Here is a 27,005-nt window from a genome sequence, read left to right as displayed (position 1 = left end):
ATTCTATCTGGTCTTCTGTGTTTGGAGACATGAATCGGCATAAAGATTGGCAAACAACGGATAATTTTTTTTTTTTTTTTTTTCATCAGTAACAAAGTATAAGAAGTTTCTTTTAAGATAATACACAAGAGTATATCAGTGAAACGTGCTGGAACATTTCAGACTAGATATTGATTACTCTTGCAGTTTCTGAAAAAGAAACCATTTTATGATGTATAATTTAGTGCTTATATACAGAACTATTCTGGTTAGATATGAAATATTTAATGAAGAAGAAGTTGAATATTGCATTAGAGCTGAGTGTTTCTGACGTGATAATACACTTTGATGACTGTGGAACTGATTAAGATAAGGCAGATCTTATACAATTGTTCATTTTCATGGGAAAAATGAATTGGTCTGACTACAACCCAAATTTTTCTCATTTTATAAACGAGTTTAAGTTTTATTGCACTGTTTTACATAATTGCATCGCGTCAGAATTAGCGCTGTAGCGACGCGCACCTCCGTGTTCGCGAAATGGCGACGCTCACTTCCGGTTTGGCGGCCATTTTGTGCGGACCTGCGTGGCCATCAGCCGCCATTTTGTCTTCTCTAGATGGTAGTGATGGTGAAATGAAGCTTTGTGAAGCACCGAGGCTTTCCCCTCAACTCTGTCGTAAAATGGTTCATTACATGAAGCTTTTCAACACACTGCACAGTAGTGACATCTTGTGGTCAAAACGTTTAATAGCTGAGGAAGCAGATATTTCTGATTTTTGTTATAAATCAACCACTTTGTGCTCTTAAAACAATAAAAATGATTATTGTTTCATGTGTCAGTGTTGATGTACCTACACACTATATGGATAAATGAATCCATGAATTAATTACTGAAAAAAAAAATGATAAATGGGATGGATTAACTTGTACTGTACCAATTTATATGAATCTGCTTTAATCAAGCCTTATTTACATACAGTTTTATCCTAGTCCTAAACCTATGACTTCATAAGGCAAAGCTTGTGTAGGCATATATATGATCAAAATAACTGGGCAGTGAAGGTGCTTTCTTGAAAACTGGGGAATCTGTGGAATGGAAGACATTAAAGATTTTTATTAAGGAACAGAACTTATTCAACTGTGCTGGGGCTAAGTCTATTTCATTTTTTATTTATTACTTCCCCTGCCTTTTGAGAATATTCTCTCACATGTGACTGAGGAGGCAGGAGTGCTGATGAAGATGTAGATAGACAGCCAGATCTTTTGTACGTGGAATGTTTGGGTCACTGAGGTACCGTTGAACCTCAACTGTGGCATCTCCAGTGGCATTTTTCATCCTTCTGGTTTCTACTATATGACTGTCCAGAAGATCCCACAGACCTTTACCTGAAAAAATAGAGTAATAAAAAGTGTAATGACTGTGAGATGTTTCATTTTTTTTTATACAAGCTTCGAAGCCTCTGTGTTAAACGTCACATCACTACTAGATGGTCTCCTTTGCCTTGTGTCATGTTCCTAAGAGTGGCTTTTATTGCTGCACTCTTATGACTGTTCTTCCTTTAAAATTTGTTATGTTCTGAATATATATCGTGACACACTCTGCTCTGGACTGACTGGGGCCCTGAACACAGACACTCCTTGACAGTTTTTTCTTCCATTATTTAGATAAAACTTTTCTAGGGATGCACGAGATGAAAAATTTAAACCGATACTGATAACCGATAATTAAGTCCTTCTCATGGCCAATTCTGATACCCATAACCAATAAGTTCATATTTTCATATTAGAATTTTCATGTTATCTGCAGTTTGTGCACCCAGGAGAAAAGAAAATCTAAGATGCACTGATGAAACTGATATTTTAGTAGCTCTGGCCTAACTGTAATAGCAAACATCAGTCCTGACTCTTCAGATGTTTTTATTTTTTGTGTAAGGCACTACAATAAGAACAGAAATGGTTTAACGGAACTATGACAGAACTATTAACAACTCATTAACAGCAATTATAGCATCTGTTCAACCTTTTTAGTGCATGAGGATGAGGAAGGTATATAGACCTTAAGTTTTTCAAATACATCATAAATAACATGCACTGACATTTGTCAACCTTGAAAAAAACAAAACAAAAATAAAGTGTATCCTCAAAAGTGCATAGGGCATGGTTGAGATTTCTCTGAAATTATATAGACTACTTCAACATAAAATAAATAATAATAATAAACCTACAATGATTTACAACTACTCAACAGGTCTTACCCTCCTCCAAAGTACATATCTTTTCACTTGTCTCTGTTTAATGTCTATTGTATTTTCTATTTGTTATGCGAGTGCATTAGTGGGAGATTCTTCTTGATAAACAGAAGCAGCTCTGCCTTTTCACACCCAATTGTTTTTTCTTTTTCATCCATAACATTTGCAGCAGCAGAAAATAAACGTTCACTGTCTATGCTGGTGCAAGTGAGACAAGGTCTGGGACCCGGGATTTGTTTCTTCTCCAGTATTCCAAGGGGCTCTCGGATCTAGGAATCAGGGGCTCTGATAGATATGCATTTATCCAAAATAGATTATGAATGAAGAAAAAAAAATTGAAGCTATGTTACTTTTTTGGTCTATTTAAAGAGACATTCAAGGCTTTATTTAAACTGTAAATGTAATTACCTGCCCTTCTGTTTGGCCTTGGGTCAGCTCTTTTGTGACATCGTAGTTTTCTTGAAGGATTTCTTCATACATTGCCAGCAACGAAACATTGCCGCCATCTGTCTTGGTCTTCTTCACTGTCGGCTCATCCACATTCTCTGATGCACAGCTTACCCTGGCCCGCAATTTTTCTGCTATTTCCCTTTTCGTTGCTTGGTCAAAATAGCAGTCCTTGTATCTAGGGTCCAAGATTGTGGCAAGATAAAACAGGGGCTCTCTGTAGATATGACTGAATCGCTGGTCTATGGCTTGCAGTAGAGTGGTCTTTGAAGTTTTAACCCCATGATCTGTTGCAACAGTCTTGTTTAACAGACGTTTTAAGGCTTCAGTGGAGGGGATCACATCAGCTACTGTGGCTGTAGATGAGCTAATGTCACTTGTCAGCTGTTCACATGGGTCAAGAATAGTCATCATGTTTTCAGTTAATGTCCATTGGTGTATGTTCAGAAAAGCAGGTAATTGAAAATCTACTGAATATGCTGCAAGGGCTCGCCTCTGCTCCAACAAACTTCTCAGCATATAGAACGTGCTGTTCCATCTCATGGGCACGTCTTGTTGAAGCCTTGTGTCTTTCATGCCCAGATGTTTTTGTAAGTCTTTGATGCTCCGGGTTTTAGGCCTAGCGCTAGTAGCTGCTGTTGCCACGGCTGTTTCATATTCTTTTATTACAGCTTCACCACGATGACGAGATATTAGGTTTGTCGTGTTAAAACTTGATGCCTTTTTACCTCCTCTCGGAATCCTTGCAGAACATGTGTTGAAAATAGCAATGGCATTGTCCTCCACTGCCACTGAGAAAAACTTCCAGACTGGGGAAGACATGTTCACAGATGATGACCTAATGAGTGTGACAGAGGCTGAGAGTCACTGCAGGTTAAGGCTGCAGTCACATGCACTTGGAAAGCAGATGAATCTTAGATAAAACAGACTGACTGATTGATTGATTTATCGGAGCAATAAAAATGACGTAATTTTCACCCATATCGGCCGATCTGTCTGATAAATATCGTGCATCCCTAAACTTTTCTTAATAAGCTCACCAAACTGCCAGTGAACTTAAACCACTATGTCTGAGTGGTTCTCTAAATAACACTCAAGCTAGTTTAGGAGCGAGCGTCACCTCCTGTAGATTTTGTTCTGGTTAATTAGAGTAGTTAGGTAGGGTGTGTTAACAAAAGAATCCGGGGTTTAATTCTACTTATTGGTGTTGAGGGCCCCCTCCTGTGGCTATTTCTGGTACTGCAGGCGTTGTATTTCGTGCTATTTCTGAATCACTGCTGTGGATATGTACTGTTATTTTCCCTCTAACTCATTAATAAAGTAATTGTAATAATATGTTGCAAGTGGATAATTTCGACACGTGTTTTGAACATATATCTAACGCATTTGACACTTTTACACGGTGTTGATGTAATGATTTTCCCCAAGTGTCACACGATCGTCTCTCGTGAATTTTGTCAGTGTCTAACTTTCTAGCAGTAATTAATTATGTGTAATATGGGTTGAACGAGTGTGTGATTTCTGTTTTTACAAAACAAAAATACAGCGTTAGTGGGGAAAATAACAGTACATAAATCTGTATAAATCATAAAGCAGCGAAACAGAACTGTTTCTCGGTACGGCAAGAGAAAAGGGAGAAAATGCAACGCCTGCAGTACCAGAAATAGCCACAGGAGGGGGCTCTCAACACCAGTAAGTAGAATTAAGCGTCGGATTTTATGGAATTCACAGACCAAAATCTTTACATTAAATGTTATTTTAACCCTGTTACACGAATTTATTATATACAGAAAAAAAAATTAAAAAGCGAAGAAGTTGCTAACAATGTGGAGTAAGAAAATATACAAGAGAGAAAAAATTTCAAATTTTTATGAGTAACAAAACAAGGGAAATGAGCTAAAGAAAACAAAGGAACAAAACACTCCAATCTAGTTTGTTTATTAACCCTCTATCCTATCTAAGCAAAGAAATAATAAAAACATAAATAATGTAATAAAAAAAAATAAATAAATAAAAAACACAAACTACTTTAATGTTCTGAAAACATTGTAGTGAATTAAGTGATTTTTTCTGTTGTTGTTGTTGTTGTTTTTTAGGCTATACTCAATTCATGTGTATATCACAGCATTGCAACCTTTGTCCAAAAATAAAATGCGTTATTTTGTGCTAATTGTATATTTTATTTTATTTAAGACACTGAATGTTCTGGTGTAGTGAAGACCAGTAGGAAGAACATAATTATTCAATAGCTCTAGATCTAAACTAAATTAAAATTGTACGTTGGTTCAACTCAATTCAGTAAATCTTTTAAATGTAAAAAGAGCTTAAATATAAAATTGACGCAGCTTGAAGTTACACGGTAAATCCTATTGATGCTAGACATGTTTTAAGTAAAGAGTGTTGAGTGAACTCGTATATTCATACACACAAAACAGTTCTTGGTAATTTTACATAAAATTGCTTCAAGCTGAAAAAGGGTGATGCAAAAATGGTGCATGTATATATTTTACGTGAATCCTAAACATCATTTTTACCAGTGTAGGTAGTGTTGGTATTGATTTTTTGGAGTGTTGTAGATCTGAAACATGCACCCAGAAGGACATTTTTACCTGTGGCTCTTTGAAAGCTCCTCTTGTGGGAGAGTGTTTAGTTCATGTAATAGTAATGATGTATGTTTTAAATAAGGCATGGAAATTCCATTGCCTGAGGAAAAGTTTCTTGATGCATTTATGGTTCTCGTGGGACAAACACTGTAATAAAGACAGCACACTTGTAGGTTAAAGTTGTAGACAGTGCTACTAATGACTGTAAACCATAAAGACCAGGTGTGGTAAAAGTGTAACGATAAAGATTTTTTCATTGTTCCAGTATAGTGATTTCTAACATTTGTTAATAAACTAAGCTAAATTATACCAACTACTTGTTAGATTTTCACATTTCTGAATACTGAGAATAATATTATTTAAAGAAAAAGCCTCAATTATAACTCATTTCACTGTTGTACACTTTTTAAAAAATGTATATACTTTAATAAGATTTGGTTTTGATTTTGCACAAGATCTGCATAACTGAAACGCAGCTGTCGCATGTAACCAGAATGTGACCAACAATAAGCATCATGCAAATGCTAAATTTAATAAAATAAAAAATAAATCTGAGTTATTATTCTAATCAACAAAATCAGATTAGATTAGCATCAGTTAATGACATTAGCCACGTTGCTTCTGCAAAAATGTTCGTTTAAGGAAAGTGAGAAATTGGTGTCATGTTGATTGACTCAATGTTATTTCATACACTGTTAAAAATTTTCTGTAGAATTTACAGTAATATACAACTTCAACTGTAAAAAAAAGAAAAAGTGAAATAACAAAACAGTTGAAAAAAAAAGTCTTTTGTGTTTGGTACAACATAAGGATGAGCAAATGACAAGCTTAAATGTTCTTCTTTAACTGTATTAATAAATGAAAATGTAAACATCTTAAAAGGTCATGAAACAAACTTCATTTTAACAGAGGTTAGCAACTGTTCAAACCTGTATAACAGCCTTTTAATAACAATAATCAACAAATTCAGTCATAAGAACAATCCTAAAAAGTATTTGGTTTTAGTAGCTTAATAGTTTCGCCAGCAGAAACTCCTTAATGAAGGAGGACACATGAGGGTTCAGGCCAGAGTTCTTTCTTTGCACCATCTTCCCACTTCTTTTGCTGACTTGGAACTTTGAGGAGCACTTGCTGTTGTCTGGGTTTATCCTCATAATGAACCTTCACATAAGAGAAAGAATTATATAGATCATTTGATGTGTTAAGACAAAAAAAATGTCATCACTTACTCACTCTCAAGAATATTCTCTCTTGAATTTTTATCTATCCAGTGATCCAAAGTCTTTAGTGTCAAGTGCATAAAAGTAATCCATATGATTTGAGAGGTTTAAGACACCAAATTGGTAAATCTTATGGATTACTTATTTGTCTTCATACACTTTCTGAACTGGAATATTTTGGTTGAGTGGACTATCAGACGATGAACAAAAATGATAAGAAATGATAAAAATATTTTCATTTGTGATGAACAAAAGTCTTGATGACACAAGTTACATTTTTGGATGAACTTCTTTAGCTGTATTAACAAATGAAAATGTAAACGTCTTAAAAGGTCATGAAACAATAAACTAAATATCCTGACATTTTAACAGAGGTGTTTGTTTTACACATCATAGAAGACAATGTTAGCATTTTAATTTAATATAAATTGCCTTCAATCGCCAGCATCCATTTTTTGCTGCGCAGAGCTGAATCCCCCACAAAAAAATAAAAAATAAAATAAAATCAATTTTCCCAAATGTGTACACATCATCAGTGTGCTCTACCACAGCAGCCATTGCCAGTTGAGGTTACAAATGTGGTGTCAAGAAGGCCTTGCATCCTTACAGCTGCTTCCCTGCATTTACCTGCATTCAGATCATGCTGCTTTCACACGTTATTGATCACACTCACACAATAACAAAACACTATTATCAGAATCATCAGAATCAGAATAAGCTTTATTCTTTATTATTTCACCAATCAATCATAAATCTCGATCACTCCTCTCCTCTCCCTCACTGGCTGCGTTCCACTATCACTCACATGACGTGTAACAAAGCAGTCAGAGCTAATCAATCGGAGTCAGTCAGTACTTGATGGATTTGTAGCGGTAAGAGGAAAATAAAAATGAACCACAGTGTGGAAAATCCTGGTGGCGACGATGAGAGTGAGGATGTACCAGTACTGGTACAGAAAAAAAGGAGCACATTTCACAGTGTGGAACTTTTTCGGGTTTAAACCCGAAGACGATGCGCAAAGTGTCATGATTTGTAAGCAGTGCTTTGGCATCGTTGCAGCACCACTAATCTCTACAATCACCTCAAACGTCACCACAAAATACAGTATGAGTTAGCCATGAAAGACAAGGGAGCTACACCTCAAAACACCATGAAAGACAAGGAAGCTACACCTCAAAATACCATGAAAGACAAGGAAGCTACACCTCAAAATGCCATGAAAGACAAGGGAGCTACACCTCAAAACGCCATGAAAGACAAGGGAGCTACACCTCAAAACACCATGAAAGACAAGGAAGCTACACCTCAAAATGCCATGAAAGACAAGGGAGCTACACCTCAAAACACCAGCCGCCAGACCACACAAACTCAGATGCTGTACAGAGCATCGCCATACCCTCCAAGTTCCCAGCATGCACAAAGAGATAACAAACACTATTGCGTGTCATTTAGCTAAAGACGCGGCTCCAGTCAACACTGCTGAAAACGAGGGATTTAAGGCAATGATAAAGACTTTTGACAAACGCTTCCCATGTAGCAAGAATCGTGCAACCCTACTACCTATACCTATAACCTATACCTTAACTATAAGTCCGCCATGTTTATGTGCCCTTTTGCATGATTAACAAAGGCATATAGTGTCTCCACAGACACGCCACAGTGTTTGCATATGAACATTGCGGGTTCTACGCCAGCAATAAATGCATGCTGTACATTTATTTGGGGTAATAAATTAAAAGCAAGCGATTATATAGAGATTAAACAAATCACAACGAAACGACTCAAACTAAACCCACAAAAGCTCGGTCTGTCGGCTAACAGTGCACATGAACACGCACCTGCACCCAACGTGCTCAAACTCAGGACAGAGACCCGTTTATGATCATACTTCGATGGTAAATTATTCTAAAAAAGGAATGAAAAGAAAGAAATATGAATTTTTTTTCACAGAAGTTAAGTTTCCACCACAAAGTGCTCTAGCTCTCTGAGCTCGCCTCTACACCATAAAGTGTGGTCGCTGCGCGTCGTTAAGTGACACAGACGCAAGTTTTATTTTTTCTTTATTTTTAATAAATTAAACCAAAATAATAATATATAAGAGAAATATAGAAGTATCGCAGGAATATTTGTACACACCTTTGCAGCTGTCAGGTTCTTGCATCTGTGTCTTTAGGCTCATTGTTTTGTTTTGTTTTTTTGCTGTATGTCGATTTACAGTAAATGAAAAATACTGTATTTTAATGGCGCCAAGGGGATGTTTCCCATAATGCAACTGTACAATACAGTAGCATGTAACTGTATAACTGTCCTACAGTAAAATAAAGTTCATTTTACAGTTAAATACTGTGATTTACAAAAATTGCTAACAGTGTATTCTTTATTAATGACAAAACCCCTCTTTTTCATTTGTGTAACTAAATTGGACCTTGTTTGCAGGTGAAGCTGCATTGTATGAAATAAAGGCTACACGCTCTGTCTACCTGAATCAATATTTTGATTCAGAGCCGACTCAAATGTGACGGATGAAATGTACAATAGAATTAGAAAAACGGCACCATATCACTTCATGTGTTTCACTGACTGACCGCTGTGACAAAGGGGTACATAAAAAGGAAAAAAGGTGTGGTGAATTTTGATTTGATACAAGAGTCAAAAAGGGTCAAAGGTCAGTGAAGTCAGTGAAATCGAATCCGAAGTCTTCGTAATCGGCTTCTGCGTTGCTAGGAAACCGCTTTACTACGTAAAAAAAACTACGCCACCAATCATTTCGTAACCTGCAAATTTCCTCAGAACTCTACCGTGATATAAGGAGAGCAAACAAGATTGGAAATGATTTCTAGCATACTTGAAGTAAGTTCCTCAATATTCAAACTCATTTAACATTTTCTACTTCAACGATAATAATGACTGACATTTAATCTACTTCTTGTATCCTCGCGTGCATGATTACTAAGACTTTTTAACAAAGATAGTGATTAACACCGCGATATAAAACTCGCCATCTTTCTCTTTGGGGCTAAAGATTTATTTCTTTAAAGACAGAGATTGTCTCCTATAATCATCTCTTCTGCCTGGATTGTTTGATTTGCACATTTGTAAACCGTGATTATGTGTTTTCTGTCTCTGTATCACATTGTTCACTAGTGAGTCTGATCAATTAGCTGGATTTCCCACATTTGGTGTTTTTTACACTACACAATGAGTAATAAGCCTAAAAAAGGTGTTCCTCTGAACTCTTGCAAATGAGTCCGGTAGAATTAGGCTTCCTTATTCACAAAGTGTATTTCATAATCGAGAGTCGACTCAAAAGCTCAAGACTAAACTCTGCACAGTGATGTTGGATGCAAATGGAGTAAGGATGGAGTAAGCAGGGAGATTCCTACAGTCAGGTTCCTGCCAGTCATCTCAGTGCTTCACACTTGTCTTGTGGGTCATAAATTGCTGAAGAATGCAGGATGCTTTTTTTCTAAGCTATTATCATGCTTTTATTGTTTAAAAAAACATGTTTTTGAAGATTTTATCCCATTCAGCCAAAAATGTCAATCATAGCTGCCACTAACCCTACTCTGTTGAAAAACGTGGTGTTTATTGCAAATACTGTTTCATTTGACACTTCATGACTGACTTTTAACTGGGGTATATACAACCACATTTATTTACATAAGTAATGTTTCCTTTTTCTATTTCAGAGTAATTTTTCGACTTTCGTCTCAGATATTCCAGTGGCTCTGGGAATAAAAATCGAACCTCACCACATTTTCGGTTTGTGCCGGGAAGCAAGAAACAACTTGCATTTTTTGGATGAGGAAACCATTGTTTTCCCTAGTGGAAACAACTGCGTGCTCTATAATGTCCATCAGCAACAGACCAATTTTATTCCAGGTAAGCCTGCTAAGATCTTTACTTCCAGCATGACTTTTTTCAAAACAACCTAAGCATTTAACCCAAACGCTGACAGATAAATAGATACTACAATGAATATTTACCCTTTTTCCTTTTACTTTTATAGAGTGCTTTTGCAGCCATTAGATCTTTTCAATATAAATCAGTCAGGCCCACTGTTGCCCTGTTGTATTGTTTCTCTTTACTCAATCACAAAATATTAAGTGTTGAAAGTTTGCTTCTGTATTTTTGTATAGGATGTTAACAAGCAAGCAAGTTTACAAGACAAGTGTTTTAGATTTTACATGGTAAATACACCTAGTGTATATTTCTAACACCCAGATTTTTCCCCACAGGAGCAATGCCATACCAAATGGAAAAACAGGCCATAAAGGCTCTTGCTATTAGCTCCGACCGTTGCTTCCTGGCTGTTTCAGAGCGTGGAGTGCAGAGCACAGTCTCTGTCTATGACATAAAAAGTGACCAGTGCTACAAGATGCAGGTACTGAGAGGAGGCGACTTCAACGTCAAGGAGTTCGTTTGTATGGCTTTTTCTGCCGACTCCAAGTACCTGCTGTGCCAGGGTGGAGGACCGGATTGGATCCTCTTCTATTGGGACTGGGAGACAGATGAAGTCATTGCCACTGTGGACACCACAAGGCTTGGTTTTGTCAGTCAGGTAAACACTCTGAATGTCTTGTAGTTGTAGGTAAAGACAAATGGATTTTATAATACAAAATACTGAAGATTCTTCACCTCATGCATGCATAGAACTATCCAGAAAATTAAAATAAAACTTTTTCCATTAATCACCTTTATTCATTCTTTAATCAGCTGATGGTGTGTACAGAAAACAAAAAAGTTTATCTCATGGTCATGAACCTATGACATCTTTTCACATTAATAGCTTCACAGTTGTGTGTTTAAGTGATTGTGTATAGTGACTGTTGTCTTTACTTAATCCCAGGTCAGCTTTAATCCAGTGGACAACACACAGATTTGTGTGAGCGGAAAATACGTATTCACGATTTATCAGCTGGAGAAGGACCGCCTGAAAAAGATCAGCACATTTAAGATGGACCGTGAAAACAACAAGTCCCATGCGTGGCTGTCTGAGGATAGCATAGTCTTTGGGACGGAAACGGGAAAGCTGAAGCTGTTGAAGGATGGAGAGTTGTACGGTCTGATGAGGTAGCAATAGAGATAAATGCAGAGAATCTTTTCAGCATCCTCTTGTTTGTTCTATTTTAACACTTTAATGCTTGTTTCACCCTAAAGTATAATTTCTGGGGACTTTTCCTAATTCTCTGTGCTCCACATTACCTCCCTCGACAGTTCGAAGAACGACCCTTCATCTACAGCTGTATTGCCGTGTATTTCTGCTGTTATGGCATACTCTAAAGGCTTTGCCTATGCAAGCCGCCTGGGGGAAGTCTGCCTTTATGAAAAGATTGAGTATGGTTACATGAAGGTCGCAGAAATAAGAGTGAGTGCATTCATATTTAATATTTGGTTTTTATACAAAGCAGTTTAGAAAGTGATGTAGCTGAGCAAATTCATGGTTAAGGGTCTTGCTGACGAAGCTACCTGAGCCTGAGTGCAAATAATCACTAAGAATTGTGTCCTTCTGATCTGCAGATTCCTCAGGACCCGTGCAGCAATGAGCCGAGTCTGTCGGCACAGCAGGAGATCAAATCAATGTGTCTGAGCCCCTCAGAGGAGACGCTGGCCATAAGCACACAGCATGGCCAGATCTACCACGTCAACCTCGCCTCTGTTGAGATTAGCCAGGTAATAGAGTAACTAAGACTGTGATGAGTATGTAGTAATAAAGAAAGCACTGTGTTATATTAGTATAATAAAAGTGTCTTGTCCATTTGGCCTCAAGTTCACTGTACAGACTCCAGTGTTTATTTTTCCAGAATAAGCAGGCCAACTTCGAGTACCTGTTCCACTCACTTCACTCGGGGAGCATCACCGGTCTGTCAGTCTCATCCTCCAAACATCTCTTCGCCACCTGCTCAAAGGATAACTCTGTACGCATCTGGAACTACAAGACCAAGTAGGAGCTTTTAATGTTTTATTTACATGACTTAAACTAAAGTTCACCAACGATGATTACAAGAACTTAACAACTTCCTTGGTTCCCTAGGGATACAGTCTCAATTTTTTATTGAAAATAATATTTTATCATATCATAATCTGCCTAGATAATATCAGTTTGATGCTGTTTTCTGGGAACTGTTGAATATATCATACTGTATATTATGAACAGTCATTGTACAACTGGTTCTCCATGTGCCTATTCCAAAACCATCACAGTATTATCAGACATGGCTACCAAAATGTCCACAGTGCTAGATTTACTGTGATGGTTTTCTGACTGTATGGTGGAGTTATGTTTTTTTTTTTTTCTGCAGTTCTCTGGAGCTGCATAAGGAGTTCCCCGAAGAGCCAAACTGCATCTCACTGCACCCAAATGGCCTCTCCATCCTGGTAGGCTTCTCTGATAAAGTCTGCCTTATGAACCTGTTGGTTGACGAATTCTGCACTGTTCAGGAGTTCGACATACAGGACTGCAGTGAGGTGGGTTCTCACTTACCTGTATTCATATACATGTTGTAACATTTTCTATGCAGATGCACAGTAGTGAAACAAAGCAACAAGTGACATGTGGATAGAGATTTAACGATTTAAGAAGTGTTTAAAGAAGTCAATTCCTATGTGTCCACAGTGTGTGTTCAACCATGATGGCACCATGTTCGCCGCAGTCAGAGACAACCTGATTAGTATCATCAGCATCAGAACAGGAGACAAAGTGGACCTTAATGGCCACGTTAACATGGTAAGGTTCCTCTTCACCTCGAATCAGATGAGGTTACGGGGATTCAAAAATGCATACAGATTTTTTAAAAAGTGGGAATAAAAATATTTTAAACATAATTAGGACCGTTAATAAATATCCATGACTCATATACCTGTTTTGACCGTTTAGGTGCAGTTTGTGAAGTGGAGTGAAGATGACCGTCATCTGGTGTCATTTGGGACAGATGGTGCAGTCTATGAGTGGAGCGTTCTAGGCGGCGAGTGCACACTAAATGAGTCTCGAGACGGAGAGGTGAGTTTAAAAGAAACATCATATGAATATTGGACTCTGAACCGCTCAACTGCACAACACATAATGAACAAAAGGTTGACATGAACATGTACTGTATATTCTGTACTAGAAATTGATTGATTTCAATGTGGATTTTTTATTTTAGATCTTAAGAGACCTGGCCTCATTTGACAAAGCCTACACAGCCATCTCCATGACTCATTCAGTGCAGGCAGTCTTTGTTGGAACTGCTATTGGTACTGTCAGAGTAATGCAGTACCCCTTAGAGGAGAGCTGCTGGACAGAGTATCCGGCGCATTCTGGTCCCATCACCAAAGTACGTGTTGGTGTCATTATGATGTGCATTGTAAGACTGAGATCTTGATATCAGAAAACAAGAGCCAAGGAAGCAAGAGAGAACACAGAGTTTATTTAATTATCTTTTCTTGTGGCTTTTTTTGAACTTTCATTGTGTATACAGATGATTGTCACACCTGATGATCAGTATCTGGTGACTGCCTCAGAGGATGGCTCTCTCCTCATCTGGACAATCACTGACCTGGAGGGACATCAGCTGAGCACGGTGAAAGAAACATGCTGTACTGAGGAGGTCCTCTGTTCCAGGGCTTTTCTAGAGAAAAAGGTAAATATGAGCTATTAAAACTTTGAAATTGATGAAATGATGTTTCCCTTTTAGTAGTAACGCACTGGGTATTGCTGCTCCAGTGTCTCTAATTCAGTCCAGTGATGATTAAGCTTTGCTTTGAAGTCCAGCCTTTAATATTTTCCTGTATTAAACCTCTGTCATCATCCAGGACCAGACTATACCTGAGGCTCATGGCTTGATAAAGTTGAATAAGAAGCTGGAATGCAAGCTTAATCAGAGTCAAACTGACTATGAGAAAAAGCATGAAGAAAGCCAGAAGGAACTCCTCAAGAATATAGAGGGTCTGGAATCCCAAATTGAGGTTGGACTTTTTCTTGAATTAGTTTGTCTATGATTGTAATGTATTTTTAAATAGCAAATATCAAATAAGTACAAAAATGTCTTGATGAAATTGATGGTCTCATTGTAGAAGCTGAACATTGAGAAGGAAGAACGGAAGATTTCTCAGGAGAAGGCCCTGACTGAGATGAGGGAGAAACATGCTAAAGAGCTAGAAGATATGGGTAAATACACTCACTATATCTAAACATTAGAACACTATATCTTCATTTCCAGTGCACAGATTGGTGTGTTCATATTTAACACAGAGTTTGGGTTTTAAGGTTTATTATATCATTGAGTCTACTAAAATGTTTTGCTCTTTTCCTCTACTGAATGGCACATGAAAGTTCAGCAGCAGTAGAACAATTTATTAATAAAATAATACCATTTATTTTTCGGAGCTTAAAACAGTATGTGGTGTAAATTGTTTTGCTAATTTTGTTCTTAGAAAATAAGCATGCAGAGGAGACATTTCAAGCCTTAAAGGTCCAGGAGGATTTAAAACAGAAATTAGACGAGCTGCACAAGGATTATGGGAAGAATTTGCGTAAGGAAGAGGACAGTAGTTTCTGTATCATGGACAAGAAACAGAACATGATACAGAACGAGGTACCTCTGATCACCATCAACAACCGGCTGGATGAACTGATCGAAGACCGTAATAGGCCGACTGGAGAAACGGCTGAAACCGAAATCGAGCAACTGAAGAACAGGATTAAAGAAAAAAACCTGTTCTTCAAACAGGTGAGGAGTTTAACATACAGTTAGTACTTTTAGTTTTTATACAGCATCTACACTGAAAGGCTAGAATTGAGTAACAAATAAATTAAGGCCTAATAAGTGAAAATTAAATGAAAGTGGAAGCGTGTACAAACTTTTGTTTTGATTTTAGCTCAAGGCTGAGATGGAGGAGAACAACAGCAGGAACAAGGAGGTCATTCACCAACTGAAGGAGAAGCTGAAAGTGAAGGGAAATGAGCTGTGTACAGAGAGGCAGAGGGTTTGTTGTACCACAATATGATTTGTTTATGATTAATAATAATTTAAAATAAATGCCTTGTTAATTCAGTGCCATAATTTAGCAAGTACTGTTATTACTTATATTATTGATGAATTTAACCATTGTTGCCATTGTTCTTCAGGTCAGAAACTTAAAGGTTCTGGTGGACAGGATGAAGGCCGACATCCAGACATGCTCAGACTTCATTCAACGGCCGAAGATGCTGAAGGAGAACTTCATTAAACTCTACAAACGCTACATCAAGGGAGCAGTTCGAGGTCTTGTCGAGCAAATACTGTGTTTGGTTAATGTAACTCGGTGTTAACCTGTATGAAGAAAGGTAATATTATTATATACATGGAGCAACAGAATGATCACCAGGCAGGGGAAGACTTTCTGGGCTCAATATCCCGAAAGTGAACAAACTCTTACTCAATAAATAAACAGAATTGGATACTGTATGCTCATAAGTTGACCTGCTAACAGTCTGAATAATTTTGACATGGTTTTGCATATGTGTGTAGAGGAGAGCCGTGCCAACAAACGACCTCTACCAGGAGATGAACAAGATCTACCGAGACTGGACACAGTACAGCCGGACTGTGAAGACCGATGCACATGTCCGCAGTAAGTAGCAAAGAAAGATGAATATATTTTATTACACTAATATACTGTAACCAGGTGATATTTAGAGGGGGTCTGGATATTCACAATATTACTGATGTGTATATAGCTGCAGACAAATAAGAGAGCCCCTTTAAGAGTTGGTGGGTGACGTCATCGCGTGTACGTGCACATGCGCAATCGTGCAATTAAGAAGTTATAGAGTAAGCTACAGGTGGTCGCGGTTTCTTTTACGAGTTTATTCTAACACTATCCAGGGAGCTGGATGTTGACACAGGATTGTGTTGATTAGCGAGTGTGGCTAAGTTGATGCGCCACGCGTTTAGACGAGGCCTGGTAGCGCAGGGGTGATTATATTAGTGTACACCGTTAGGAACATCGGGAAAAAGTGCCACTACCGTATTGTTAGTATTGTTAGTGTTGGAATTATTGCTCTTTCTGTTTAATTATGGTAAGGAAACAAGGACAAATTTGTGTTTTCCTTCATTTATAATGGGAGTCATTTATTGTTTAGAACAGAAGTAATTCTGACGCTGTACTTTGGTTTATTTGTTTCCTTTTTTCCCCTTTTCTGTTCAGTTAAATACAAATGAAATGTAGACTCCTAACCAATCACATGGAATAAATTGTGAACCCCATCGGATTTTTTTGTGGAACCTGTGTTTTATTTTCCTACGGCCACATTTTGGTACCAGGAGTGGGGTATTCCAACAGAGTTAGGAGAGTCAGTGTTGTTGTGTGTGTAATGTAAAGTGCAGTATATGATACGGTAGTGGTGAAGAGTGGACGGAAGATTCCTGGGGCGGATCATCGATCATCGTGAAGCATCACAGAGACAGCAAGATCTTATCAGCTGGATGGACTTTTCAACAACTGTTACATCAGACCAGTAGGTCTTTGAGCACTTATCAGTGTCAAAAAAAAAAAAAAAAAAAATTAATTATTCGATTTCACCATGTTGGCCCCAGATGATGACCACAGTGTGGCTAATCTAACAGAACAAATTAGAGAGTTGCAGAGTAAACATGAACAAGCAATGGCGGCGATTTCTTCCCTGAATCAGACATCCTATGTGTATGTTCCTAGAGAAAGGCACATACTACCATATTGTGGTGATATAGAAAAAGATGGCAGGTCTGTTGATGATTTTATAGAGGAAGTCGAGCGGGTGCTGCGGGCTAGACATCAGTCTGTCCAAGATCAGTATGACTTTGTGATGTCTTTGTTACGGGGCCCAGCCTTAGAAGAGGTTCGCCTTCGTAGTGTTACTGATGATGAGATTGCCGATTTGTTTGAGTACCTTAGGGAGGCTTTTAGGGACAAACGTAGCACACCTCAGCTCCTACACAGTTTCTATAGTAGAAAACAATTAGAGGGGGAAAGTATATGAGATTTCTCTCATGCCCTGTCACAAGCTCTCAACTGGATTGTAAAATGTTCCCCAGATTCTATCGCAAATGGGAGAGTAGCATTAAGGGATCAGTTTGTTGAGGGTGTCCGTGATCCATCCCTCCGAAGGGAGCTTCGAAAGTTTGTGAGAGACCATCCTAGGTGTACAATGATGGATGTGAGAGATGAAGCGCAGCTTTGGGCTGCAGAAGAGTCCTCAGCTAGTTCAAAGACTAGCAAGTCACGCTATGGTAGTAATATGACACAGTGTTCAGCTCTCAGAGTCCAAGAAAAGAAACCTGTCACCTTGGAGGATGTTCTTGATGTGGTAGCCGAGCAGGGAAAGGCAATTAGTGAACTGACTCAAGTTGTGAAGCGTCTGTCTGTCAGAAATAGTGCAAGTTTGGAGGCCCCTAGGCCTAGGTCCCAACCAAAATTCACTGAAGATGGGCAACCAATATGTTTCAGATGTCAAGTTGCTGGACATGTGGCAAAGAATTGTCCACAAAGACAGAGCTCTAGAGCAGTGAAGCCTGTATCGTCTGACTCACAAGGAAACAAGAGTCCCCAGGTTGTTGGGAGTCGAGCGATTCAGGGTGGGCGGACAGACTCGAAAGATGCACTCCCAGCCTGTGACCAGTTGTTGCAACGTGCTGTTGGTACATGTCCTGTGGTAGAGCTTTCAATTGGTGGTATCACCACTAAAGGCCTTTTAGACACAGGTAGTCAGGTGAGCACAATAACTGAGCAGTTTTTTAGAGCGCATTTGTGTGGTACAGATGATGACATCCTCTCCACAGCTGGTTGGCTCAAACTCACAGCAGCCAACGGGCTTGACATACCCTACCTGGGTTACTTAGAGCTTGCAGTAGAGACAATGGGGATTAAAATGGGTGATTGTGGTTTTCTAGTGGTCAAAGATATCTCAAGCCCTGGAAACACAGTACCTTGCATTATAGGAATGAATATAATCAGTAGATGTAGACAACTTGCTCAAGCAGAGTTCGACACCACCTTAGGGGGCAAATTAGATTCCGATTGGATGCATGTTTTTCAGAAAGTACATACATGTACTGTAAATCGGAAATCTGTTGTTCGTATAGCTGGAAAATGGATGGAACACATACCTGCAGAATCTGTTGTGACAATTCCAATGAAGGGCTTCAGAAGTGGTGTTGGGGAGGAAAGTCCTCTGTTGTTAGAGCCTCTTAGCACTCCTTTGCCGGGAGGTTTGATAGTCATTCCCTCCCTCGTTGATGCACACTGTAACTGCATACCTGTCAAAATTCTGAATTGCTCTCAGGAGGATGTTTGGTTATCACCCAGAACTCGCTTAGGTACTCTGTCAAGGGTAGAGGGCATAGACAGTTTACAGCAGTATGAGGTGCAGTTTCGAAGGATTTCTGCCGATCTTGAACAGGTGACTTTAAATATGAAGAGTGGACAAAGCAGAGATCGGGTGAAGGACATCTTGGATAAGGTTGATGTAGGTGGAAGTGAGTATGAGCAAACTCAGCTTAGGTCATTGTTGGCAAAGTATGTTGATATCTTTGCCCTCACTGAGGAAGACCTAGGTTATACAGACCAGATTACACATGAAATTCATCTAACCGATGATGAGCCTGTCACCCAGCCCTACCGTCGCATTCCTCCTAATCAGTATAAAGAAGTAAAGGATCACATCTCACGCCTGGTAAAGAAAGGAGTCATACAAGAGAGTAATAGTGCCTATGCTTCCCCAATTGTGCTGGTACGTAAAGTAGATGGCAGTATAAGGCTGTGTGTAGACTATCGTAAGCTAAATCAGAAAACAAAAAGAGATGCCTTTCCATTACCCCGTATCGATGAGAGTTTTCATGCTCTGCAGGGGGCATGTTATTTTTCGACAATTGATTTAGCAAGTGGCTATCATCAGGTGGCCGTGGCAGAAGGAGACAGACACAAGACGGCATTCTCAACTTCTTTTGGGCTCTATGAATTTTTGCGTATGCCTTTCGGGGTCTGCAATGGACCTGCAACCTTCCAAAGGCTGATGCAGGCCACTATGAATGATCTTGTTTTCCAGATTTTGTTAGTGTACCTGGATGATATTTTGGTATATTCCTCAACATTCCAGGAGCACTTGGTAAGGCTGGAAACTGTACTGAAGAGGCTGAAGGACACTGGTCTCAAGGTCAAGTTAGACAAATGTCACTTTCTTCAGACAGAGGTAGTGTTCTTGGGACATCGAATTTCTGCCGATGGTATTGGCACAGACCCTATGAAAGTAGCAGTTATAAGACAGTGGCCAGTTCCATCTACACTGAAGGAATTGAGATCATTCCTTGGACTTTGCAGTTATTACAGACGATTCATTCAGGGGTTCTCGAAGATCGCTGGCCCACTTCATGATGTGGTAAATTCATGTCTGACCAATAAAAGCTCCCGCAGAATTGTTGTCTTTTTGGGGAGACGGTGGACTGAAGAATGTCAAACAGCTTTTGATACACTCAAGGATAAGATCACTAGTGCACCTGTCTTAGGGGTAGCTGACTATTCAAAGCCTTTCATTGTGGAGACAGATGTGAGCAGTAAGGGGCTTGGAGCCGTTTTATATCAACAACAGGGAGATGTAAAACGTGTTATTGCCTTTGCAAGTAGACGGCTGAGAGATGCTGAAAAGAATGATAGAAATTACAGCAGCATGAAACTTGAACTCCTTGCTCTCAAGTGGGCAATTGTTGAAAAGTTTCGGGGTTATTTGTTGGGGTCCAGATTTACTGTGATAACTGACAATAATCCTTTATGCCACAGCAAAGTTTGGAGCGATAGAACAGAGATGGGTTTCACAGCTGTCTGTCTTTGATTTTGATGTGCAGTATCGTCCAGGGTATCGAAACACAGTAGCGGATGCACTGTCTAGGCAGCCATTTGCAGGGGAGCCTGACCCAGTCTCGGAGGACGCCGAGTACGATGGGTGTGTAGCGGTCTGTGGTTGGATTCATCGTGGTACAGACTTGGATGTGGCACTTGTGGCAGCTGGGACGAGCAGCTGTAAAGTGAGGCAAATGCGAGCTGCTGTGGTGTCCAACACTAATGATGGTAGTCCTCGAGGTCAGGGAAATACCCCTACATTTCCAGGTTACTCAACTGATGAATTAATGGTTCTTCAACAGAAAGACTTGGTGATTAGTGGGTTCAGAGAATTTTGGGATCAAAAGAGGAGGCCGCATGGGAATGAGTTGAAGGTTCTGCCAAAACCTGTTCGGACATTGTTGAAACACTGGAACAGCATCAGGGAGCGTCAGGGTCTACTGTATCATGTCTTTGAGGATGTCAGGCATGGGGAGTGTTATCAGCTGTTGTTGCCTCTCAGTTTGAAGAAGCCTGTTCTGGAGTATGTGCATGATTCTATGGGACACCAAGGTGTTGAGCGAACCCTTCACTTGTTGAGGCGCAGGTGTTTTTGGGTAGGGATGTACAACGATGTGGACAAATGGATAAAAGATTGTCAGCGCTGTGTGGTGACTAAGCTCCCCCAGCCAAGGATCCACCCTCCCATGAAATCCTTCTTGGCTTCTAGACCCCTGGAGGTGATTGCTGTAGATTTTACAGTGCTGGAGCCCGCATCTGATGGTCGAGAAAATGTTCTGATAATCACTGATATTTTCACAAAGTTCACTCAGGCCTTTCCTACACGAGATCAGAAAGCAGACACCACTGCCAAGGTGCTACTTAGGGAATGGTTCATGAGATATGGTGTCCCAGCACGGCTACATTCTGATCAAGGCCGTAACTTTGAGAGTGAAGTGGTGGCTGAACTTTGTAACCTTTATGGGGTGAAAAAGAGCCGCACTACTCCATACCACCCTACTGGCAATGCTCAGTGTGAACGGTTCAATAGGACTCTACATGACCTGTTGAGGACGTTGCCACCTGAAAAGAAACGCCATTGGCCAGAACACCTGCCAGAGTTGGTTTATGCATATAATGCCACACCTCATGCGACTACTGGATATTCGCCATATTATTTATTGTTTGGCACTGATCCTTACCTCCCAGTGGACGCCCTACTGGGGCAAGAGCAGGGTGTAGACCAGAAACATGACTGGCTGTTGGTCCACCAAAAGCGTCTGACTGATGCACATGTCAAGGCTAGGGAATACTCTGAACAGAAGGCTGCTGAGCGCATTTCCTTGCACAAGGATAAAGTCTATTGCCCGAAAATCGAGATCGGTGCACTGGTGTACCTGAGGAACCGGCCAGTAGGCCGTAAAAAAATCCAGGATGCCTGGGGACCAGTTATATATCGGGTAGTAGGGGTCCTGGACAACACCTACACAGTAGAGCCTTTAGAAGGAGGGCCTATAAAGAGGGTTAACCGAGTTGACATCAGGCCGTGTGTGAGTATTCCTACTCCTGCCCCCAGGAGAAGGAGTAAGGCGCAAGATGAGAAGTCAGTATGTCCAGGTGAAGTAGAGTCTGAGGATTTAGATTCAGAGGTTGTGGTTCTGAGGAAGGAGGCCTCTCATGCACCTGCAGTAAGAGATCTAAGCCCCCAGTTGGTTGGTCGACAAAGTATTGAGCATGAGTCTGACGGGTTACTTAGTGTAGAATTGGGTGACTCTGACGGTGACAATGTTCCATCAGAGCCTGCTGAGGCTTTGAGGACTAAGGAGAGACTGGGGAAAGCCACTGGTGTGTTAACTCTTCCTGTCCCTGCACCACGCAGACATAGTAAAAGACCTAATGCAGGACAGCATTCAAATGTGCACCATGAGCCAAGGTCAGTTGTAGATCGTAGTGCAATAAGTCCGGCAGCACTTACACAGATATTAGCTGATTTGAGTTCTGTTTTATTCCGGGAAGCAGTGAAAGAAGTTAAGAGTACTATGTTTGTAACTGAGTAATCGAGGACGCTTACCCTGATGCAGGGGAGAATGTAACCAGGTGATATTTAGAGGGGGTCTGGATATTCACAATATTACTGATGTGTATATAGCTGCAGACAAATAAGAGAGCCCCTTTAAGAGTTGGTGGGTGACGTCATCGCGTGTACGTGCACATGCGCAATCGTGCAATTAAGAAGTTATAGAGTAAGCTACAGGTGGTCGCGGTTTCTTTTACGAGTTTATTCTAACACTATCCAGGGAGCTGGATGTTGACACAGGATTGTGTTGATTAGCGAGTGTGGCTAAGTTGATGCGCCACGCGTTTAGACGAGGCCTGGTAGCGCAGGGGTGATTATATTAGTGTACACCGTTAGGAACATCAGGAAAAAGTGCCACTACCGTATTGTTAGTATTGTTAGTATTGTTAGTGTTGGAATTATTGCTCTTTCTGTTTAATTATGGTAAGGAAACAAGGACAAATTTGTGTTTTCCTTCATTTATAATGGGAGTCATTTATTGTTTAGAACAGAAGTAATTCTGACGCTGTACTTTGGTTTATTTGTTTCCTTTTTTCCCCTTTTCTGTTCAGTTAAATACAAATGAAATGTAGACTCCTAACCAATCACATGGAATAAATTGTGAACCCCATCGGATTTTTTTGTGGAACCTGTGTTTTATTTTCCTACGGCCACAATACACTTTGTTATTTTGGTGGGATTGGTAGTTTTGGGTTAGCATTGTGAACATGTGCTTTAAAAGCATATGCGATAGCTGCACTAGGTGAGCATCAGAGAGAAGACGAACATGCAAGAGGTGCAAAGGCCGGTGGTCCCTCCGAAGAAAAGCCAGGTTTTTCAGCCAAGACCTCCACAAACACTTTGCCCCAAAATGCAGAAAGTATGGATTCACAGCAGAAATATGGAGGAGTAAAACTTCCACCCATAAAAACTAACATCACCAGAGGATCACAACAGAGGTGCAGCAGTGCGATAGCTGCACGAGGTGAGCATCGGAGAGAAGACGGACGTGCAAGAGGTGCAAAGGCCGGTGGTCCCTCCGATGAAAAGCCAGGTTTTTCAGCCAAGACCTCCACAAACACTTTGCCCCAAAATGCAGAAAGTATGGATTCACAGCAGAAATATGGAGGAGTAAAACTTCCACCCATAAAAACTAACATCACCAGAGGATCACAACAGAGGTGCAGCAGTGCAATAGCTGCACTAGGTGAGCATCGGAGAGAAGACGGACGTGCAAGAGGTGCAGAAAATATGGATTCACAGCAGAAATATGGAGGAGTAAAACTTCCACCCATAAAAACTAACATCACCAGAGGATCACAACAGAGGTGCAGCAGTGCCATAGCTGCACGAGGTGAGCATCGGAGAGAAGACGGACATGCAAGAGGTGCAGAAAATATGGATTCACAGCAGAAATATGGAGGAGTAAAACTTCCACCCATAAAAACTAACATCACCAGAGGATCACAACAGATGTGCAGTAGTGTGATGGCTGCACTAGGTGAGCATCGGAGAGAAGACGGACGTGCATGAGGTGCAAAGGCCGGTGGTCCCCCCGATGAAAAGCCAGGTTTTTCAGCCAAGACCTCCACAAACACTTTGCCCCAAAATGCAGAAAGTATGGATTCACAGCAGAAATATGGAGGAGTAAAACTTCCACCCATAAAAACTAACATCACCAGAGGATCACAACAGAGGTGCAGCAGTGCGATAGCTGCACGAGGTGAGCATCGGAGAGAAGACGGACATGCAAGAGGTGCAGAAAATATGGATTCACAGCAGAAATATGGAGGAGTAAAACTTCCACCCATAAAAACTAACATCACCAGAGGATTACAACAGATGTGCAGAAGTGTGATGGCTGCACTAGGTGAGCATCGGAGAGAAGACGGACGTGCAAGAGGTGCAGAGGCGGTGGTCCCTCCGATGAAAAGCCAGGTTTTTCAGCCCAGACCTTCACAAACACCTTGCCCCAAACTGCAGAAAGTAAGGACCTGGAGGAGTAAAACTTCCACCCATAAAAACTAACATCACCAGAGGCTCTCAAAGGCAGTGGTGAACACTCGGACAGGACGCATACCTACAGAGACAATTAAGGCACTTCCTTGCTGGAATCCATCCTTGTGTTTGAGTTTGGGGGGGTTTGAACCTGAGCAATCAAGAGTGCTCTGCTGAATGGCGTGAGCAGAAAGCCCCCCCCCCCAGGCACAAGCATGGAAACCAAAATATGGGAAAATAAAAATTGTGATTATGAAATAAAAATGGTGTTGTTTTTGTCAATTAGTGCATGAGTAAGAGCAAACACACACACACACAATATAGTTGACTGAGCCCTCAGGGGAGTTGTGTTTAAGGATAGTCAGACCCACCAGGTCCATAACCAGGATCAGAATTCACACTGAAAAAAATTGTCAAACTTTAATAAATAATAAATATCTTAATAAAATGTCTTAATAATAATAATAATAAAAGTTAAAGTTAGTTTAACTTCTTTTAATAGAAAAATCATACCTCAGATAAACTAACCGTTGATTTAAAAAAAAAAAAAAAGCTAGTACACGCCATACAACCTCCCTGAATCTTGTTCATGTGCAGTTTGAAGTCACTATCTAATCAATCATTAGTTAATATAGGATGTCAATTAAGGGACTTTCTGAAACGCTTAACATGGGCTAATGTACCGAAAAACAACAACCAGGGAAACCATTTTCTCACACATTTCTCTTTTTATAAACACTATCTAGTGCCAGCTATCTAGTGTAATCCTAATGGAAAGATTTTGACAATATTTTTCTTCCCCCTTATAAAGAAAGCGCTGAACGTGATAAAGGCAGTGTTATTAGGTGTATAAGGTAAGTAGGTACGTTTAAAGGAGTATACAGGTGTGTTTAGTCACGTTAAGTGTTTTCTTAACAGGTTTCTATGGGAGAGGAAACACTTTAAACATGCTCACGAATGCACACAATGAAGTTTATTAAATGAAGAAAATGAAGACATCCAAATACTTATTTCCCTTCACTTTATGCATGAATACACCAAGTGTGGCAATGTTTTCTACACTTCAACAAAATGGTGTCTTTAAGCATGTGACCCATGCATTCAGGCATGCATTTAATTTTCACATTCACAGATCTACACAAACTTATATATAGGCAGTTGTGAAAAAATGCTGTATAGGAAGAATTCTTTCAAAAATAGAAGTGTTAATAGTTTATTTTTTAGCAATTAGCAAGATAGAAAGTAAATAAACAGAAGAGAAAATCAAATCAGTATTTGGCTGTGACCCCCTTTGCATGCAAAACAGCATTAATTCTACTAGGTAGCTATACTTGCATGCAGGTTCTGAAGGAATTCTACAGGTTGTTCCAAGCATCTTGGAGAACTAACCAGAAATCTATTGTGGATGTAGACTGCTTCAAATTCTTCTGTCTCATCATGTAATCTCAGACACTCTCGATGATGTTGAGACCAGGGCTCTGTGGTGTGATCTTCTGATGTTGAAGGGAAGTAAGCATGATGTGTCTTTTGTCTGTTGCATTAAGTTTTCTTTAACTAACTGCTGCGTCTGTGGTCCTCAACATTGCTTGTTTCTTTGTGCTTCTTTCAAATAGCTTGAAGAGCACATCGTGAAACCCCATTCTACTTTGAAACCTTTGCCTGGTAGAACCCTTGCTGATGCACTATAACTACATTGTGTCTTGTTGCTGTGCTCAGTCTTGCCATAGTGTATGACCTGTGACATGAAACTGTCTTCCAAAAACTTACCTAGAGTTTAGCTGTTCCTCAACCACATTTAAGCTCCTACACAGTTGTTTCTGTTAATGACTGTGTTTCAACCTACATATAAAATTGATGATCATTAGCACCTGCTTGGTATAAATGGTTAATCATAGCCCTGACTTTAATCTCACAAAATCCCTGACTGGATGAAGTGTGCAGTGTAAGAATTTGGTGGTCACACCAAATATTGATTTGATTTAGATTTTTTTTTCTGTCTACTCACTTTGCATTTTGTAAATTGCTAAAAATAAATAAATAAACAATTAAAGTAGATATTTTTTAAAGCATTCATACTTTTGCATTTGTTTACACCTGCCTAAAACTTTTGCACAATATATTTCGTAGGGAATATACACAGATTGGGTATAACATTATGACCACCTGCCTAATATTGTGTTGGTCTCCCTTTTGCTGCAAAAACAACCCTGATCTGTCGAGGCATGGACTCCACTAGATCCCTGAAGGTGTGCTGTGTATATATATATATATATATATATATATATATATATATATCAAATCTATTAATTTTTAATCCTTAAATTTAATCAGTTAAGTTAAATCAAACCTAAGACTATTTTAATCCATAGTCCAGAGGCCAGAGTTCATTTAACTTTAATCTTTACTTATTTTTTACATATATATTAATCTCACTTATCTTAATTTGTGCTTAAGCAGTATAATCATCAGTTGTTAGCTATTGCAAAGGTTAACCATAAAACAAGAAGTAGTTTAGAATAGAATAATGAAAAATAGGGACACATAATCAGGCTTGAAGAATAAGGTAAAACAAGTCGTTTATTAGGTAAAAAAGTTATGTAGGGAACTCAGTAGTTTTGTTACAATTATTGGCTTAGTC

General features: G+C 39.6%; 1 protein-coding gene across 1 annotated transcript; it reads left to right on the top strand.

Moving 5' to 3' along the window:
- Positions 1-7,618: 7,618 nt before the first annotated feature.
- On the top strand, positions 7,619-18,341 carry LOC131353850 (cilia- and flagella-associated protein 57-like). The gene is made up of 20 exons (XM_058390924.1): positions 7,619-7,904; positions 10,216-10,383; positions 10,740-11,062; positions 11,351-11,559; positions 11,719-11,869; positions 12,022-12,174; positions 12,306-12,445; positions 12,804-12,969; positions 13,118-13,228; positions 13,379-13,501; positions 13,647-13,817; positions 13,962-14,123; positions 14,296-14,448; positions 14,557-14,650; positions 14,917-15,212; positions 15,361-15,468; positions 15,611-15,778; positions 15,993-16,095; positions 17,538-18,211; positions 18,261-18,341. The coding sequence occupies exons 1-20, from the start codon at positions 7,619-7,621 to the stop codon at positions 18,339-18,341; spliced, it is 3,840 nt and encodes a 1,279-aa protein (XP_058246907.1).
- The last annotated feature ends 8,664 nt before the right edge of the window (positions 18,342-27,005 follow it).

This window comes from Hemibagrus wyckioides, linkage group LG06, assembly GCF_019097595.1.
Source record: "Hemibagrus wyckioides isolate EC202008001 linkage group LG06, SWU_Hwy_1.0, whole genome shotgun sequence".
Lineage (NCBI taxonomy): Eukaryota > Metazoa > Chordata > Actinopteri > Siluriformes > Bagridae > Hemibagrus > Hemibagrus wyckioides.
The sequence above is the reverse complement of the archived record's forward strand: the minus strand, read 5'-3'. Positions and strand labels throughout refer to the sequence as shown.

Excerpts from the sequence above, each read along its gene's own strand:
- LOC131353850 (XM_058390924.1), top strand. The coding sequence starts at position 7,619 with ATGAAAGACAAGGGAGCTACACCTCAAAACACCATGAAAGACAAGGAA. Across the intron at positions 7,905-10,215 it reads AGCATCGCCATACCCTCCAA|ATATTCCAGTGGCTCTGGGA; the intron begins GTTCCCAGCATG and ends CTTTCGTCTCAG. Across the intron at positions 14,449-14,556 it reads GTCTGGAATCCCAAATTGAG|AAGCTGAACATTGAGAAGGA; the intron begins GTTGGACTTTTT and ends GTCTCATTGTAG.